The 19,044-nt window shown below is 42.3% G+C and overlaps 1 protein-coding gene across 1 annotated transcript; it reads left to right on the top strand.

Moving 5' to 3' along the window:
- Positions 1-1,982: 1,982 nt before the first annotated feature.
- LOC306736632 (NFX1-type zinc finger-containing protein 1-like) lies at positions 1,983-18,837 on the top strand (the record flags this gene model as incomplete). The annotated part of the gene is made up of 16 exons (XM_079218284.1): positions 1,983-2,600; positions 3,793-4,383; positions 4,525-4,704; positions 4,989-5,095; positions 7,929-8,167; positions 8,264-8,395; positions 8,590-8,726; positions 10,332-10,478; positions 10,576-10,693; positions 11,637-11,872; positions 12,413-12,552; positions 13,104-13,236; positions 13,838-14,005; positions 15,551-15,661; positions 15,801-15,896; positions 16,103-18,837. The coding sequence occupies 16 exons, from the start codon at positions 1,983-1,985 to the stop codon at positions 18,548-18,550; spliced, it is 5,601 nt and encodes a 1,866-aa protein (XP_079074410.1). The 3' UTR covers positions 18,551-18,837.
- Positions 18,838-19,044: the final 207 nt, after the last annotated feature.

Here is a 19,044-nt window from a genome sequence, read left to right as displayed (position 1 = left end):
AGTAACGTCTCTCATCAACCACAGCAGGATTACACCAAGGAGTTTATCTCATAGTAAACTATACCAAGGAGTTTATCTCATAGTAAACTATACCAAGAAGTTTAAACACTCAACGTAAACTATACCAAGGAGTACCATCATACAATATTTATCATCCGATAATTAAGATGTAGATTTTATTTTTGTTCTTTATCTCAGTGACAGTGTCCAAATTAGCATAACATATCACTGGTTTGTAAAAACTACACAGACAACAAAATAGATCAAAATCTTATTCCCTTCTGCTCAAAATAAAACAAGTAAACAACTCAAAAGTTGACACTGTCAGGTCCATTCTCCATCCATTGGATTTGGGAGTGACGTGGATATGAAAGCTAGTTTATCCGTCTTTCCTTTACAAGCAGGAAAAGTATTTCTCTCTCGGTATTTGAGAAAAGTTCATATTTGTGTTCACTATGACCCTGACATTCTGTCTCTTCTATTATCATATACTGAATGAATGCAAGCAAAACTACAGAGCAAAATCACACTCTTTCTGATTGAACCAATCTATGAACTGTTTGAAACAATGGATCTCTAAAGCCCCAAATGGGCCCCAAAAAAAATTGTCACGCGCTGTGCGCTCACACATGCCAGTTCTCTAGGGGCTAAGCCCCCCCTTTCCTTGAATCCTAGAACACCCCTGGTTTGTATCATATTTATTTGACAGCTTATTACTTTCCAGATTCTGATCATTCATACAACATATAAATAATGTAGTACACGGTGACATATTGACAAGAATTAAGCATTGTAGAATAAGGACGACTAAAAATGCAGGAGTTTGGCACTCTGTGGCATTACCTTTACTTGAAGGAAAACTATTCGGCATCCAGAGGATTAATATAGCAGCAAACGACTATTTGCTCTGTAAAGATACAGTAGCTGATCGTCCTCCCTCTGGATGTGCTGTTATCATGTAATTTCATGTCATAGTCGGGCCGGCCGCGCCTACTGTCATTAGTGCATGTACGTGCACGTGCGCGTGCCCCACTCGCTCGCTCACAGGGGCTTCTCTGTGCTGTACTTATTATGGCTGTTGTGCCGCCGCAGCACCTGTCCCCTCCCCCCACTCCCCTCAGGTAAACTGTGCACTTTTCCTGGTGTTTGTACTGTTACTTACTGTTAGCACTGTTACTGTTAACACTGTTATTACTACTGTTACTCCTGTTAGCATTGTTAGCACTGCTACTAATGTTAGCACTGTTACTACTGTTACTGTTAGCACTGCTACTACTGTTGGCACTGTTACTACTGGGACTACTGGGACTACTGTTAGCACTGTTATTACTGATACTGTTACTATTGTTACTATTGTTACTATTGTTACTACTGTTACTACTGTTAGCACTGTTACTACTGTTAGCACTTTTACTACTGTTACTAATGTTAGCACTGTTAGAACCGTTAGCAGCGAGCCCTTATATTAGGACTTCTTCCACTAGGGCTGAACGTTAAATACATAAATTAGGTATGCTTAAAATGTTGGTTTTCATGCACAAATGTGTTGTATTTACATTCACTCAATTTCTTGCCACACAGAAATCATCAGTGTTGCCGACCTAAATTTCAGCAACCATGGAAAGGCCGACTTTAATAACTGGTAGGTGAGGACCGAAAAATGGTAACTGTAGGCTCCAGTAGAGGCAATCGAGCTAAACTCTTGAGTACAAATTCCGCCATGGTGTTAATTTTCAAGGTGTAAATATCTTAGTGTCTTCTTTTCTCCCCCAGGTGCTAATACTGGCCAAAATAAAGCAGGAGAAGGAGAAGGAGAAGGAGCAGCAGCAGCAGCAGTAGCAGCAGCAGCAGCAGTAGGAGGAGGAGCAACAGCAGCAATTAGAGGAGGAGGAGCCACAGCAGCAGGAAGAGGAGGAGAGGGTGCAGCGGCAGGCAGATGGAGAAGAGCAGAGGGTGCAGCAGGCAGAGGAACAGTTGGGGGGATGGGTGGAAGGAGAGAAGGAAGTTGGCGTGAGAAAAGAGATGGTGTTGGTGACGGACAAGATTGGAATTCTACAAGGAGACTTGGGGCACCACGGGGCCGTGGTCTGGGCTATACTACACTAAGAGAACTTTCTGAAAATGATCCATATTTAGTGGCCATCACCAGAGGAACAGTTAGGGGGATTGGTGGAAGGAGAGGAGGACGTTGGCGTGAGAAAAGAGATGGTGTTGGTGACGGACAAGATTGGAATTCTACAGGGAGACTCGGAGCACCACAGGGTCGTGGTCTGGACTATACTACACTAAGAGAACTCTCTGAAAATGATCCATCTTTAGTGGCCATCACCCTGTCCGCTAACCCTGCCCTGAAAGAGTTCCTGCGTGGGACAGAAATGATGCAGGACCTTATCGAACTCCTCTGCCTGGTGCTGAGTAAAGCCTTTAAATCTCAGGTAGACAGGTGCACCCTGCAGTACCTGGCTGGCATCATAAAAGATTCAGGGTTCTTCCGCACCATTCTGCCCCACTATCTGGGTGGCATGGGGTCGGAGTTCAACTCTGTCGACAAGGCTGACTACCCTCAGCACCTGCAAAACATCTTGACTATTCTGTCTGAGGTAACTAGTGGAAAGGATGAATGGAAGAACCAATTGGTTGGTTAATTTAGCTGAAGGATAAATTAAGTAATACATGAAAAACACTCGCTGAGTGCGAGTTTGACTCGTTAAGCCACATAGACCCCCATGGGGGGGTCATTTTGCCTTCTGTACTTCTTGTTCCCCGTGTTCAAGTCGTAAGAATCCCAAATTATTATTGTTATTTTATATGATTTATTTTTTCAGAATTTTGTTAAAAAAAATAAAACTTTTATACCATATTTTTATCATAACTATGAACACCCAGCATGATTATGAGCAAGATTACCAAAACATGCCTCCTCGAGCGGCCCCCGAGTTTTTCAAACTGTATGATTCAGGGCCTTAACAACAACCGACATACTAATAAGGCACCTTTTTGGAAAGATTAGGACCTACATAATTGGAATGACAATCCAACAAAGCCTTTGTATGTTCGGAAGGATATCCAGTCAAAAAACTGTGTCGTTTAGTTAAAAAATGGAAAAATTACTTATTTTATGCCAAAATATTGTCAGATTCAGGCATGCTGGGTATTGAAATGTTCAGCAGCTTCTGCATGTGCTGTATGGCGCAGTTTGAGAAACATCCGTGGACCAGGGAGGCTTATGCACTCATAAACGTCCGACAAAAAAACGTCCGGACGTTTTGTGACTTTACAGGTACTAATAGGGGGTTTATAAGTATTTGTATTGCTTTGTTAGACTCCCACAAGCCCGTACGGTTATGTGGATGTGTCTGTTACAAATCCAACGTTGTAAGGGATACATATCAAGGGTTTAGTGAAACGTTAAAGTCGCCGCAGCAAGTTTACAGAGTTACGCAAGTACTTAAACTTACCAGTAACTTACATTTTTCTTTTAACCATCGGTATCTTCTCACAAGGGTTGCGGTATTGTAGTTAATGAAGTTAATAAACCATGTGGTTGCGGAGATAATTAAGTTTCTGTTTTTAAAAACTAGATTTTTTTATTTGTTTATTTAGCAAAAAATGGGGCCTAGGCCTAAAGAGGAATAACTGCCTTCAATGAAGGACGCAAACAAAGTCCAATTTTCACAGAATATGTTGTGTTCCTGGTTTTCTTTTGTTCTGTTAACAATTGTTGAATTAGTAATTGTGTTACCTGAAGTTGAATCTACTTGTACTAACCATCCTCAATATTCTGCTCATTAGGTCCTCAGCATCTTCCCTGCCAGCTCGACCCAGTCTGTGAGTCTGCTACTGACACTGCTTAAAGCCTCCATCAACAACCTGAAGGCATCCGAAGTGGACATCCAGCCTCAAATGGAGGAGAGCGTGGAGAATCTCGAGGGCCTGATCAAGCACCTACAGGATAAATCCAGGGAGGGAACCCTGCGCTCAGACAAGGACACGTATGCCCTTCTGCCCACCGGAGGTGATAACCCAGGTGAAGAAATGCCAGGTGACGATTTCCGGACCATACCCATCTGCCCAACGGCTGAGGAGTTCCAGCAGGAGCAGAGGCCCTTCCTTAGACCCAACCTCACCTCTCAGCGCTACACGAACACCCACCTCTACCTCGACACGCACTTCCGGCTGCTGAGAGAGGACTTTGTGCGGCCACTCCGTGAGGGGATCCAGAAACTGCTTCGGAACCAAACGGACAAAGCAGGAGGGGGTGATAATCTGAAGAAGAAGCAATTTGATGACATCAGAGTATATTTTGACACAAAACTGATAGTCCCCAGGTGCACGCATGCTGGCATTGCCTACATAGCCCAGTTTGACGTTCAGCCACTCAAGGTTGGTCTCTAGATGGATTCAGATGTTTTTTTAGAATTAGCATTTATATGACATTTGACTAACACAATCAAGAACATACTTATTGACATGCAAATGCACATATTAACGCGTATATTAATCTTTCCTCCATCTATCCTACAGTTTGTGCGCTGGCAGAACTCCAAGAGGCTGATCTATGGTTCCCTGGTCTGCTTGTCATGTGATAATTTTGAGACCTTCCTGTTTGCCACAGTGTCAGATCGGGATCCCAAAACCTTAGAGCATGGACTGGTCCAGATTGCTTTTACCAAAGAGAGCAGAAGCAAGTTGGCCAGATTTGAGGTGGGCAGTAAAGTGTGTGAGCCGAATGCATGTAGTTACGGTCTAATTTAAGCAACTTAATCTACCAAATTAATAAGTGCATTTAGCTGATATACATGGGGTGAACAAAATATTGAAAACGCCTCAGTATAACTGTTTAGCACCACAAACTTACAGCGTCCAAAACGAGGTGAATTAACAGCTGTTAACTTCCTAACATGCAGGATAGGTGCAGGGTGCGGGGATAGATTTATGCCTTTATATGAAATGGATATGCCAAAAACTAAATGTATTTTTTCTTTCAGAATGATCAATTGTTCCTGATGGTTGAGACTACTGCCTACTTTGAGACTTATCGCTATGTTCTAGAGGGTCTAAAGGAGCAGGAGGAGGACAACCTGCCCTTTCAGAGGTAGGAGTGAGTGTGTGTGTGTGTGTGTGTGTGTGTGTGTGTGTGTGTGTGTGTGTGTGTGTGTGTGTGTGTGTGTTCTTTGTTAAGTTAATGTGAAGGAGAAGTTTTACATTCTACCGTCAAGGTCATAGTTTTTTATATAATCCCACAGCACTTAAAAAACAAGTTAAAAGTAAATTTTTCAAAGGGAAGTGAGGGGGCGGGATTGTGCAAAGCGAGTTCAGCAACCACACTTTTATTTGTATGAGTTAATTATATCGCCACAGTTTTCCAAAAAGCAATGACGCATGAATAAGTTCAAATGTTTGTTTTTTCTCTCAACTCCCGATGCCTCCATTGTTACTACAAAGTAATGTACGATATATGATACACTCTGTTGACCATCTGTGCCGTAGATGGCAGCTAAAGCCTTACTTCTGGTCTGGTATGACTAGTAGTTTATGATGTGTAACCAGGCCCGTAGAGGTTACCCCCGCAGCCCCCGCACCACGCCGGGCCTCGCAGGGACAGGGGGCCTCGCGCGGCAATTTTTATTTTTTTATTTTTTCTCAACTTTCCGCGGCGCAAGTAACATTTCACAAAATCGCTCGTAACTATCCTTTAAAACAACGGATTTCAATAATAAACACATCTCCGTGACCGTGCGGGCATCTAGGAGTCGAATGGCGCCATCTAGATCCTTACCAGCCACCTATAAGTAACTTTAAATTCCGTCAACCGTCGGAGATTTTTTTATTTTACATTTCTGGTTCCAGCATTTCCCCTGTCAAATAGACGATCTTTGATCCACCTCAGACGGCACATGCGCAGTCTACTGAAGAGAATGCACCTGGGCTGGCTTCTGGGAAATGTAGTTTTCTAATAGAACTTTCTTTTTTGAACCGATTTACACAGTTTTTCCCCTGAAAAGCCTTCAAATGACCCCGACACTTTGTTTTTCATTGCATATTCGGGTTCTTTAGGCTCTGTTCTTTCTAACAACGGGTGTTCTTAGTATGTGAGATCTTGGTAAGGGTCTGAAGCACACATTTTGAACATGTCGGAAACCGCTCGAAAAGCATTTTTCTGCCATTCTTAATTAGATCATGCTGGATGTTCATAGTTATGATCAAAATATGTTATAAATGTTTTTTTTTTGAAAATGTACATTTTCTTCACAAGAAAATTCTGAAAAAAAAGATATAAAATAATACAAGTATTAGAACTCATTTGTGGTTCATACGACTATTTGAAAACTTAATCTTGAGATGCTCCCCCAGTACCGGGGGAATGGGTCTTCACAGTTTACTATTTGACAGTTGACTGTTGCTATGTGAACGATGCCTGGTTTGTGTACGTTCCAAACTTCCTTTGCTTCCCGATCTCTGTGGCCGTCAAAATAAAAGTCCCATTCACCGTTGACACTTAAATCATATTCTGACAGAGGATAAGGGAGAGCCAGGCGTGCGCCAAGGTTCTGGAAGTCCAGCAAAGTCAGGCTGCAGTGAAGAGCCAAGATGCAGTGAGGAGGCCTCGGGTAGCCGTGAGGAGGCCTCGGGTAGCCGTGCGACAGTCAGATGAAACTTCTAATACTACACTTTACCCTGGTGACCGGGCACATTTCGCAGTGGATATTACTGATGCTGACATGAAAAAGTTCATATTAAGGCAGGGACCATGTAAATGTGAAGGTCCGTATCCTAAAGATAAAAAGGGGAGATGTTTTTCTAGATTTTTATCATAGACTGTCATAAAAAGGAACCAAGATACAACGCAAATGGCTGTGTTACTCCCCCAAAATAGTATATTGTGAGTTCTGTTGGCTTTTTGGTGAGAGAAGATCTGCATGCCATAACAGTGCCTGGACTTCGGAAATAAATGATTGGCAAGGACTGTCTAGAAAAATAAAAGAGCACGAACACACTCCCTCACATACCTGTTTGTTTATCTTTGGATAATGACCGCCGGACAATACATTATCCCTTACATATGGGGGGGCCTCTCAGAGTTATTCTGCAGGGGGGCCTCATGTGTTTCCGTTACGACACTGTGTGTAACTAATATTAATCCATCTCGGAACCCATCGGCTATCAGTCTGACGATGGAGTAACCTCTGAGGGCACGGGGGCTATTTCTTGGGTTCTGGTGTATCAGCCGATATCCGGGCTGAGACTTCCTTTGCTGCGAGTTGCTCATTGTAACTCATTGCAACTTGAGACGCAAGACTGGAGTTGGAGTGGAGACGGCGCTTGTGACTGAATTGTTTTAGAAGTAGCCAGTTTACAAGCTGACTTCAAACCAATAAAAAGCTAAATCTTTGTCAAATGATAACCAGTGGGTTCTGAAATTGCATATCGGTCAATGCGTTCTGCCTCTTTTGCTCTTCAACAGACTATTTACCTGCAGTCAACCAAAGCATGCTGAAATGAGATTGATAAATACTATTTAGACAAAAATATGGAGCGCCAAAATCTTTTCCCGTTGCCTACAAATTCATATGCAGATATAAGTTTGTAGAGATTTCTGAGTAATTTACATTATTAAGTCAGTCTAATTGCTTTATGATTCTTGTCTACTGGTGTTACTGTAATACTGTAACACCAATATGTTTTTAACATTCATCATTAACCTGTAAATGTCACCTGTGGCTGCTGTTAAGCAAGAGTTGCATCGGCTCACTTTAATGATAATGATCGAGCTTCATCCCGTTTATTGCAGCGCAGTTTTACTGAACGTTTTAAATTGTTCTTTGGAGAAAGAACATTAACAAGTACCTAATTAATGAGACGTCTCTACATCTTTTCACACAGATGGTGTAGGCTAAAAGTAATCCTCCTATCCATAATGTGTCCAGGTACATCGTGGAGTGCAACCCAGATGTGCAACCCCCAGCTTATCTGCAGATAAGAGATGATTATGACCTGTCATCTGTTGCTCACCCTGACCATAAGCGCAACATGAAGCCCTTTCACAGCCTGGAGGCACAGGCCTGGCCGAAAAAGGAGGAGCTGGGGCTGGATGAGTCTCAGATGAAAGCCTTCCAGCTGGCTCTCACAAAGGAGCTGACCATCATACAGGGACCTCCTGGCACAGGTGAGCCATTGAAAAGACATTGTTGGAAGGATGACTTCATTGATATGTAAATGACAAAAGTGTGAAATATAAATCTGCATATTCCATTTTTCGCAGGAAAAACCTACGTTGGCCTCAAGATTGCTCAGGCTCTGTTGACCAATCAGGAGCTTTGGCGAGATGGACTTGGCAAGGCTCCAATTCTGGTAGTGTGTTACACTAACCATGCCCTGGATCAGTTCCTGGAGGGTAAGCGGCGATGCCACTACAATCAGATCTAGTTTACATGTTGTTTGAGTGGTTTGGGATTATTTGTATACATGCTGAAATCTTTGCTAAAGCACCTCCCTCTTCAAGTTGTATTTGATTATTTATCTTTACAAACTGACCTTGACTGGGCAATGTTAGACTAATAAGCTTTTTGTTTTTCCTCTGCATTTAAGGTATTCATACGTTTCTGCCAAATGGAATAGTGAGAGTAGGAGGGCGCAGCAACAGTGAGATCCTGAAGCGTTTCAATCTCCGGGAGCTGACCCAATCACGTAGGATGCCGCTTAACCTGCAACGTGCATATAGTCAGGTAAGCTGCTCATGCTGCCTCACCTGCAGTGTGAACTTGTTGTTTCAAGTTGCTCCATACTTCTTTTTCTCATGCATAGCAACTTGTTGAGAATATATAAAGGTATATGTGTTTCAATAATTCTGAAGTTCATCATGTTGTGCCTCCATTTGTTTTGTCTCTCATTCATATTCTTATCACTTTAGCTCTACAAGCATGTTAGTGTTGCTGATTCTCTAAACCAGTGGTTCTTAACCTAGGTTCGATCGAACCCCAGGGGTTCGGCGAGTCACTCTCAGGGGTTCGGCAGGGGTCAAGACACACATAGTATAACCCGGTTCACACGAGCGCTGACATCTTTGCTCAAGTAGTTGCAGATCTAATTTCAAGCCCAGCAAAATTCAGCCTCCAACTCGACGAGACCACCGGCGTTTCCAATCTATGCCAGCTTGTTGTATTTGTGCGCTATATGAAAGACCACGAGCTAAAGGAAGATTTTTTATTTTTAGTCAATGTGAAGAAACTCGTGGATGACTTCAGAGACAACAATCTTTTGTGGAATGTGGTTTCCTGCCCTGCTTGCTGGTTACCTGCCCGACTGGCTGGTAGATCTGAAAACTAAGAAAAGGAACAGACTTTGTTGCGAAAATGCTATGAGAGTGGCACTTGCCAAGGTGAAGCCGTGCATTTCTGAACTTTTATCTGAAAGGCAACAGCAAAAGTCACATTGATTTGCAGGAACTATTCATTGAGTTATGTTTTTGTGTGAAATTCATGTTCTGTTGGTTTTGTTCTTTGAACACAGTGATTTTGTGTGCAACTGATGCATGGTTCATTTTGTGCACTAACAAAATATATACCTATGTTTTGAAGAAATCATATTTTATTTTTTCCAATTACGAAGGGTTCGGTGAATGCACTGATGAAGCTGGCAGAGTTCAGTACCTCCAATAAGGTTAAGAACCACTGCTCTAAAAAGACAAAGGCTCTAATAGAGACCAACACATAAAGACAAAACAACACGCTTTATTGTTGAGAAACGTAACCATACTCTCAGTTTAGGGGGGCAAAAGTCTTTTTATGTAATGGGCAATTTTGGCCCTTTTTTTCTTCTTCACATGTCCACTTTCAGACTAAAGAAAACATCCAAAATACACATTTAGGACACTTTTGTCTTTTTCTATCTGTACATTTCTTCCACATTAACCAAAACTTGGCATTGGATAATGCCTTGTTTGCATATTTAAACACAGCATTTCAGAAAATTTGTGAAGCATGTAGGGTATTTTACAATCTTCAAAGGCAAACTTCCCAAAGAGTCATCTAGCACTCAACTAAACAAAACCTAATAACTTAAATTCCGATCTCCCAAATTAAAGTAACGGCACTTCATTCATGGACCGACAAGTCTCCAAAAACTGTTTTTGTCAACCTGTGTGTCTCTGCCACACTTTGGTCCTCCGGGTCTGAGTCATTGATTTCAGGTGCTCCAGAAAGCAGGTAGAGAGAGTGGAGAGAGAACAAAAACGCACTTGCAATACGGAACATGCAAGACCGCCCATCATAATTGGTTTGTCCTTTTGTGACGTTTCCATCTAATCACTGTCTCCATAACCTGTTAATCAGCTCTACATGCAGGTGTGTGAGGAGGAGAGGGACATCCAGACTCATAGTGTGAATCTGGAGTGTTCTCTGAAAGGCATCCTGCGGGAAAGCTACTTACAGACCGGCATCTCAGACGCACACTGGAAAAGTCTGCACCAGCAACCACCTGTAAGGGAATAAAACAAACATTGAATGTATATGAGTAAACTGAGCAAGGCGGTATAGATGAAGACTCATCAGTTCATGTTTATGATTTCATTTGTAGACAGAGGATGGTTTTCGGCTCTGGGGCGAGAAGAAGTCCAGTCTGATAATGGAGTGGTTGGGTTTGAGTTCCACCGTTTTCCTGCAGAGGGAGACAGAGAATGCAAATATATATGACGGTAAGGCTTCTAATGTATTTGGCTCTCCACTGAAACGCTCATGGTTGCTTCCTTCCTTTGTTTGTGTGAATGGATGCTTTTAACAACACAAGATTCCCTTCACACATTTTTCCTTCAAACAAGTGAAATCCAGTCTAGCACTGTTCTCATTTACACAGATAAATTAGCTGTTTTATCATACGGTGAAAAAGTAATTGACTGACCAGGTAAAATCATCACATTATTGGTGTTTTATGAATGAAATAATGACAAAAATCAAAAGGGCTTGTCCACCATTAAACACGTAAGACCTGTACTGTCATTACCTTTTCCTTGCACTATCCATTACATATATAAATGGCTTTACTTCTAACATTAAACTAAACTGTTTATGGTAAATATGCGCTGATATTGATAATATGACTTCAGTGAAATAAAAGCTCTCTCTCTAATTGTCCATCTTCTTCAAAGTAAATTGACACGATCAGTGCCAGACGCCTAAGTTATGAAGTAACTGTTTCAGGCAACTTCTCGGTCCACTCTGTCCAAAGGTATTTTGTATGAACACCAACCACTCGGCCAGATAACCTGTGCGGCTCCATGTCAGCAGTATCCAAGCCAGCTGACATGAACACTTGAGCTTCAAAAGTAACAAAATGACCATCCAATTCTACACCCTAAATGGCTCCAGTTGGATTTTGTATTTAAAAAATAATAAATGACCCAGAACCAAGTTCAGTGGACTAGTCTCTAGAAATTACATAAACTATGAACTTCCTCCATTCATCATGGAATGCACAGACTAATATTGACTCTTTATTCTAGGACCTTTTCTTGTGTCTTGTTACGATTCCATACCACTTTTACAATTTGTCGATGAAAACTAAAATGCCGCCTATTCATTGTAGTGGTGAATGAAACCAATGTCGTACTGATTCTTACTCCAATGTGTTTGATGTAGCAGAAGAGGAATCGCAGGAGCTGGATAACGGGGACAACCTTATTGAAATCGCAGAGGAAGCGGATCTGATGCAGGATGAGCGGTTCATTGAAGACGGCAGTGGTCCCAGAGGTGGCAGAGATGACAAAAAGAACAGAAACATGGAGGAGGCTGTCAGAGCAGTAGAGGAACAGATGCTGGCTATGAACCTGGATATAGACGAAGTGCAGGCTGAGCAGAGCGAGGAAGGAGTATGGGAGGTAAAATTAAGGAGACTTTTCATGTGGAGATGGTAATGGATTTAACATTTCATCAGTATTTTTGCAATCCCCGTTTAATCAGACAATTTGATTATGAATGCATTTATTTAAAGCAGACTGGTTGAAGAGGAGTACAGATGGTATATTAGTATATCTTAGAGCTGTCCAATGGACCCGTATCAGATGCTGCACTACCCTGTGATTTTACATTCAATATTTCGTACAAAAATGCTTTGTGTGTGCGTGTCCTTGAGGTCTAACAACTGTGCTGAGTGCATTCCTCCACCACAGATCCATATCTTCACTAAGTCCCAAACTGTTTCATTACAACATGGCTAAATACACTTCTTGTGCATCATGTCGCCTTCTCATACTTCGCCCCCCCATTACACTACAGCTTCCTATTAAATTGTCATTTTGATTGAATTAATTCAATTAAATAGGAACAAAATGTTACTAGATTAGCTAGGATTTAAAACCGTTAATTAAAACCGTTGAGGTTTCTTAAGTGCAAAGCTGACCTTGTTCTGATCTATGCAGATGCAACGGTCTCAGAAGAAAAAGTTGAAGAACCGAATCAGGACAGAGCTGAGGAAGAGCTCAGCCATGACTGAAACAGAGGAAGGTGTTGTCTTGGATATTTGGACCCTTAGCCAGCGAGACAGATGGAGACTCTACCGGTATGTGTGCATCTTTGTTTCACTTTTCTTTCTTTGCTAATGATGTGCCTTTTTTTTCCTTTTTCTTTTCTTTGTCACCTATTACTTTCCATCACTTCTCCTAGTACCTTTCTTACATTTCCATCCTCCTTCCCTCCCTCTTAATATATCTTCCTTTCTCTGCCCTGCTTCCTCTCATCCCCCAAGCAACCTCAGTCTGGTAGAAGTAGTCTATTCCCAGTGTGTATAATTAAGTCAACTAATCACCAGGAAAATGTCTCCCAGAGGATCTTCTCACCTCTGAGAGCAAAAACATAACTACGTAACGGGCTATAAGGAGTCTTGTTTACATAGTCGTAATTGGTATTTAAACTGACAAATAGGGCGATTTCCTTCCAAGACTGATATATCGTACTGTAATTGTTTAACTACTAGTAATAAGTACCACAGCACCATTTATTTATTAATTTTTTTACTTTGGAAGCTGGAAGACTCATTATTTGCTCAGCATCTAACAGTATACTCAGAGCCAGATAGTCAATTGTCACAATGTTTTACAATTATGTCTGCAGGTTGTGGGTGGCACGCTACAGAGTAGAACTTCGCACCATAATCCAAAAGTCTGAAGAGGCCTATCAGGACGCAGTGGACAGATTGGCTGATGTAAAACGTCAACAGAACATCTGTCTCCTCACAAAAGCCACGGTACAGTAATAAGTGCAGTGATACATAGTATGAATCAACTTAAACTTACAATTTCACTTCAAGTTTAAGTAAAAAACTTCTTGAATTCATGGGTTATCAGCGTTATGTAGTCTTCAGCTAAATATGCTGAGAGGATAATGAAGCATATTGCTTTACTGAATATTATATTCTTTTTGCCTGAAAGATGCACTCTAAATATTCAATATATTTATAAGTCCAGACTGTGGTATACTGCTCGCAATGCTCAAACTAGTAGACGGCAGCAAAAACATTTCAGTGCGGCCTCTGTGGATCACTACGAACGATGATATTAATGATACTAAGGCGAGGTTGCCAGCCAGTCAGGGGAGACTACTGCGCCCGTCCAAAAAAATACTCCGGCACAGAACTCCCCATAAAACTGCAACCTGTCACTTCTACACTTGAGTTTTCGTGCTGATTAAACAAACAACACATTATGTGTTAATTAGCAAGCTTTAGGTCGATTTTGTTACCTTTTTGTGGAAGCCAAATTAGCCGTTTCCTCCTGTTCCCAGTGTTTGTGCTAAGATACATTTATTGGCTGCTGGCTGTAGCTTCATATTTAATGTACATCCATCAGGTTATTGGCATGACAACAACCGGGGCAGCCAAGTTCCGCAGTGTTCTGCAGAAAGTGGGTCCACGTCTGGTGATTGTGGAAGAAGCTGCAGAGGTTCTCGAGGCTCACACCATCACAACACTGAGCAAAGCATGCCAGCACCTCATCCTCATCGGAGACCACCAGCAGGTACGAAGCCACACCGACAAATAGGGCAGTGATTCCTAAACTCTGTGTCCTTCCATTACACTATTGCAGGGCAATTTGTGCACTAGTGTATTTCATTAAGCCATCTTCTTCTGACTGAAATTATCTTTTTAAATGTGTGAATGAAAATATAGAGGACAACCTGTTCAGAGGGATTTTGTGTGGTCGTCAGTATGTTTGGGCATGTTGCCTTAAGGGAAATGGCAAACATTAACGTCCCATACCGGCCATTACAAAAGATGGAGAATAGTGAGGAGTGATATGCTGGACATCGGTAGACTATTACGACAACTTGTCGAGGCCTGCCAAGGACATATGGCCAGGCAGCCTGTCTAGCAATCTGCACTACACACACTTCTATCACACATCTCAATAATCTGTACTGGTCTCTTCTTGCTGTGTAACTTCTGTCTGCTCTATTCCTAATATTTGCTCATTGTACTTTGTTTATTCATGAATGTATAAAGGCATCTGAATACACAAACAAACCTGACTTCTTTACAGTTTTACTGAAAGTTTAGCAAGTTCAAGAATGGAGTTCAAAATAGAGGTTGACTTGAAAATTGCATTTATTGTAACCCAGAAAACCCTAGAAATCAAGTCATTTTTTTAGGTATATAAGATTATTATAAAAGTTATTTACTACCATACCTGTGGCTCCTTTCATTTTTTTTATATTACGTGCAATTTAATGTGCAAAACGAATATTAAAGTCTCTGATTTATCAATGTAATCTACTGAACAATAAAATTGGTAAAGGTTTGGTTAAAAAAAAAAGTAAGCCAAGCAATCAAGATGAAATATTCTGACGGCACAATTATGGCTAGTTTGACCAAGTCTTCAGAGCTTTGTTTTTACGGAAACCAAACTTGAATCTGTGCATGTAACGGAGGTGGATACATCACACTTTCCAAGTAAAATAAGCTTTGGCATTGTTGTGCTCTTCATTAATCACAGGTTTGGTGTTGCATCGAGCTGAACACAATGCATCACATTTATACTAGAATTTGTCTTGCCTCCCCCACACCCCTCCCACATACATGCACAAGTCTGTCCTCAAGCTAAATTAGGTTTTCACACACACGGACTCTTGCACACACAAACGCACATTTTCTGCACAGTCAAAACAGTAAGAAACTCAACAGGAGAGGAAAAGAAAGTTAGAGTGCATTTGCATACATTCTACATTCCTATCCAGCCACTCTAAACAGAAACTCATAGCAGAATATTGTTAATCCCTTCCAGGCTTAATATTTTAAAGATGGTTGCTTCCACCTGTGTCTAGGAAATGTGTAATAAGTATTCACGAGCATTTACATAACTGTAAATGGTCTGATCACCATAGGCATGTGGCCATGAAAGTCATCCCTCAATTCTTCACTTCTATGGTTTAAATATGCTAATACAGGACAATAAACCTGACAAATTTACTTAATTACCATGGAACGCGATTTATTCATTAGGATATAAGAAGACCACATGTTCTCGGTCAAAAAATATGTGGTAAAGCTGTGACTTTTCCTTCAGCTGCGCCCCAGTGCCACAGTATATGAGCTCGCTAAGAACTTCAACCTGGAGATGTCCATGTTTGAGCGGCTGGTGAAAATGAAACTGCCTTATGTCAGGCTCGACTACCAGGTTTGTTTTTCTGCTTCCATTGATTTCCAAATATAAATCATTGCGCATGAATTAGTATGTTTGAATGTATGTTTCATAGGCACATCTATGCCTCTGTATCTATATGATGGGTTTAAAGGTGTTTTGTTTTGTTCTTCAGCATCGCATGAGGCCAGAAATTGCCTGTCTTCTGACCCCACACATCTACGCAGAGCTGGAAAACCATCCGTCTGTGTTGGACTACGACCGCATCAAGGTGCATATTTTATTTTCTCTCCTGCTGCGTCTCCATTCTGCTTTTTTTTCCTTCTCAGCAGTTGATATCCATTTACATTTATGTGTGTATGTGTATATATTACATTTTTTGGAGTCACTGTTGGGCAAGATTTAGAAAAATATGATAAAAGTATGTGGTAAATATCAAAGAATAACATGGAACATGTTTTAAATGCTGTTTTACAGGGCCTTGATACCAATCTATTCTTCGTGGAGCACAACAACCTAGAAGAAGAGATCAGAGATGGGAAAAGTCATCAGAACAAACATGAAGCGTTGTTTGTAGTCTCTCTTTGCCGCTATCTTATTTGTCAGGGGTACAAACCAGAGCAAATTACCATCCTCACAACCTATACCGGGCAGCTCTACTGCCTGCGCAACCTTATGCCTGCCAGCCAGTTCACAGGGGTCAAAGTGCACGTTGTTGACAAATACCAAGGAGAAGAGAATGACATTGTTTTGTTGTCTCTGGTCCGCAGCAACCGGCAGGGTAAAGTTGGCTTTTTGAGCATTCCCAATCGGGTCTGTGTAGCCTTGTCTCGTGCCAAGAAAGGCCTCTACTGTATTGGCAATAGTGCAATGCTGGGCCAAGTCAAACTGTGGGGAAACATCTTCCACACCTTGAGGGAGAAGGACCAGATTGGAAGTGCTCTGTCGCTGTGCTGTGAGAATCACCCAGAGCGAAAGGTGAAAGCGGCTTGTGCTGACGATTTCAAACAAGCCCCCGAGGGAGGCTGCATAAAACCCTGCGAGTTCCGTTTGGATTGTGGCCACGTTTGCACCCGTGTCTGCCACCCCTATGACCCTGAGCACAAGGAGTACCAGTGTATCAAGAAGTGCGAGAAGATTATATGCGATCTGGGACACAAGTGCAATCTTGCGTGCTATAACGAATGCCCAAAAAAATGTTCAGTCAGGGTTGAGAAGATCATGCCCCGGTGTCAACACACAGGGATGGTTCCTTGCCACGAGGACCGGGAGAGATTAAAATGCCAGGAGCCTTGCATGGAGCTGCTTCCGTGTGGACATCCATGTGAATCATTTTGCGGAGAACCATGCACCAGTCAGTGCAATGTGAAGGTCCCCGTAGAACTAGAGTGTGGCCACAGTCAACAAGAGCCATGCTTTTCCAAAACACACACACAGGAGACTGTATGTAGATCCCCTTGTGAGGAGCAGCTCAAATGTGGCCATGCCTGCGATGGTAGCTGTAGCCAGTGTTTTCAGGGACGGTTCCATTCCCCATGTCTTCACAACTGTGATCGTCTCCTGATTTGCTCTCACATGTGCCGCGAGCCCTGCACTCGTAATTGCCCCCCCTGTGGGAGACCATGTGAGAATTGCTGCGTGCACAGCAAGTGTACGGAGCCATGCGGACTGCCATGCGCTCCGTGCATTGAGCCCTGCACTTGGCAGTGCCCTCACCAAAGCTGCAGTAAGCTCTGCCATGAGCCATGCGATCGTCTGCCATGCAACCAGCCCTGTGCTGAGACCCTGGATTGCGGCCACCAATGCATAGGTCTGTGTGGAGACAAATGTCCAAGCAAATGTCGCATTTGTGATCGCGATGAGGTCACAGAGATTTTCTTCGGCACCGAGGATGAGCCTGATGCTTTCTTCATTCAGCTAGAGGACTGCGGACACGTCATTGAATACACAGCCATGGACCAATACATGGAGATGGATGCCAACCAGCAGGCAAGTGAAGAAGAGGATGTGGGCATTAAACTGAAGGAATGTCCCAAGTGTAAAACTCCAATCCGCAAGAATCTACGCTATGGATCTCACATCAACCGCTGTCTTGCTGAGATTGAGATGGTTAAGGTCAAGATATATGGATGTCAGGCAAATATTGAAGAGCATAGGAAGACCCTTCAAAAACAGTGGGCCGACAACAGTCCCCTCTATGAAATGCTTTGCCAAAAGGAATATGTGCAAATCAATGACCGACTGGAAAAGTATATTCTAGTAAAGGACCTGTTGATGCTGGGAAACAAGATGGGTTTCCTCATAAAAGTGGCAAAGCTGAAGAAGATCCAAAAGGAAAAACTGTCGGAAACTCAAAGCTTGACATTAGGAGAGCATGTCGAGGAGTTTGTGCGCTGGCTCCATATACGGGGACAAAGGTTCACAGAGCAGCAGGTCTTTGATTTGGAGAGCGAGCTGCAGAGAATCACCCTCCTGACTGAGCTGCATGCCCGTTGCCACATGGCAGACATGAGCGGACAAAGTGACCAAATACAATCTGAGGTACAAACAATAACAGCGGTTTTGACAAAGTGTGGCCAATTCACAGAGCAAGCTCAAAACTCGGCGAGAGAAGCCATGAAGGAACTCGACAAGAGGCTTCCACCTACAGGCTTGGGGATCAATGAGGAGGAGAAAAAGATGATCGTCTCTGCTCTGCAAATGCCGCCTGGACACTGGTACAAATGTCCCAATGGCCACGTCTACATTATAACTGAGTGTGGAGGGGCGACAGAGAGTCGACGCTGCACCGATTGCGAAGCTACCATCGGTGGGGCCAATCACAGACTGGCAGGGGACAACCGAGTCGCCACAGAGATGGATGGGGCACAGCATCCTGCTTGGTCTGAGACCAACAACCTTCAAAACTTTAATCTTAACTTCTGAAAGCCATCTTGGTGAAGTCCGTTGTTGCCTTCAGAGTCCTGGTCTGTTGGATGCAATTGGTTATGAATTTACTGTTGTGACCACTTTAATTCAGGTTGGACGGATTGCAGTTATATATTTCACTTTTAGTTTTTGAATGCTTTCAAAAGGAGATCAGACACAATTAAGGCTTTTTAGTTATTGTGTTTTATATATATACACCCCCAGTTGTTTCTGCTCTTTTGTGGTGTTTAATTTGTTCATGCCAATTTGTATTACTTTAGATTATGGACGTTTTAACATTTCCTTCAGCCATAGTGGGTAGTGGTTTTGTTTTAAACATTGCTTTACTGCATTTGTTTAAGATTCCTTGTTTAAGTAACAGTCCTACAGTTGAACAATAGGTGGCAGTAAAACACTGTTAAAAAAAAATGCAGAGAAATTTCATGATGGTGATCATTTTTAAAGCTTGCTCAAACGGAATAAAACATGTTTGAATCTATTCGCCCATTCTT

This window comes from Taurulus bubalis (genome assembly GCF_910589615.1).
Source record: "Taurulus bubalis genome assembly, chromosome: 5".
Taxonomy (NCBI): Eukaryota; Metazoa; Chordata; class Actinopteri; order Perciformes; family Cottidae; genus Taurulus; species Taurulus bubalis.
The sequence above is the reverse complement of the archived record's forward strand: the minus strand, read 5'-3'. Positions and strand labels throughout refer to the sequence as shown.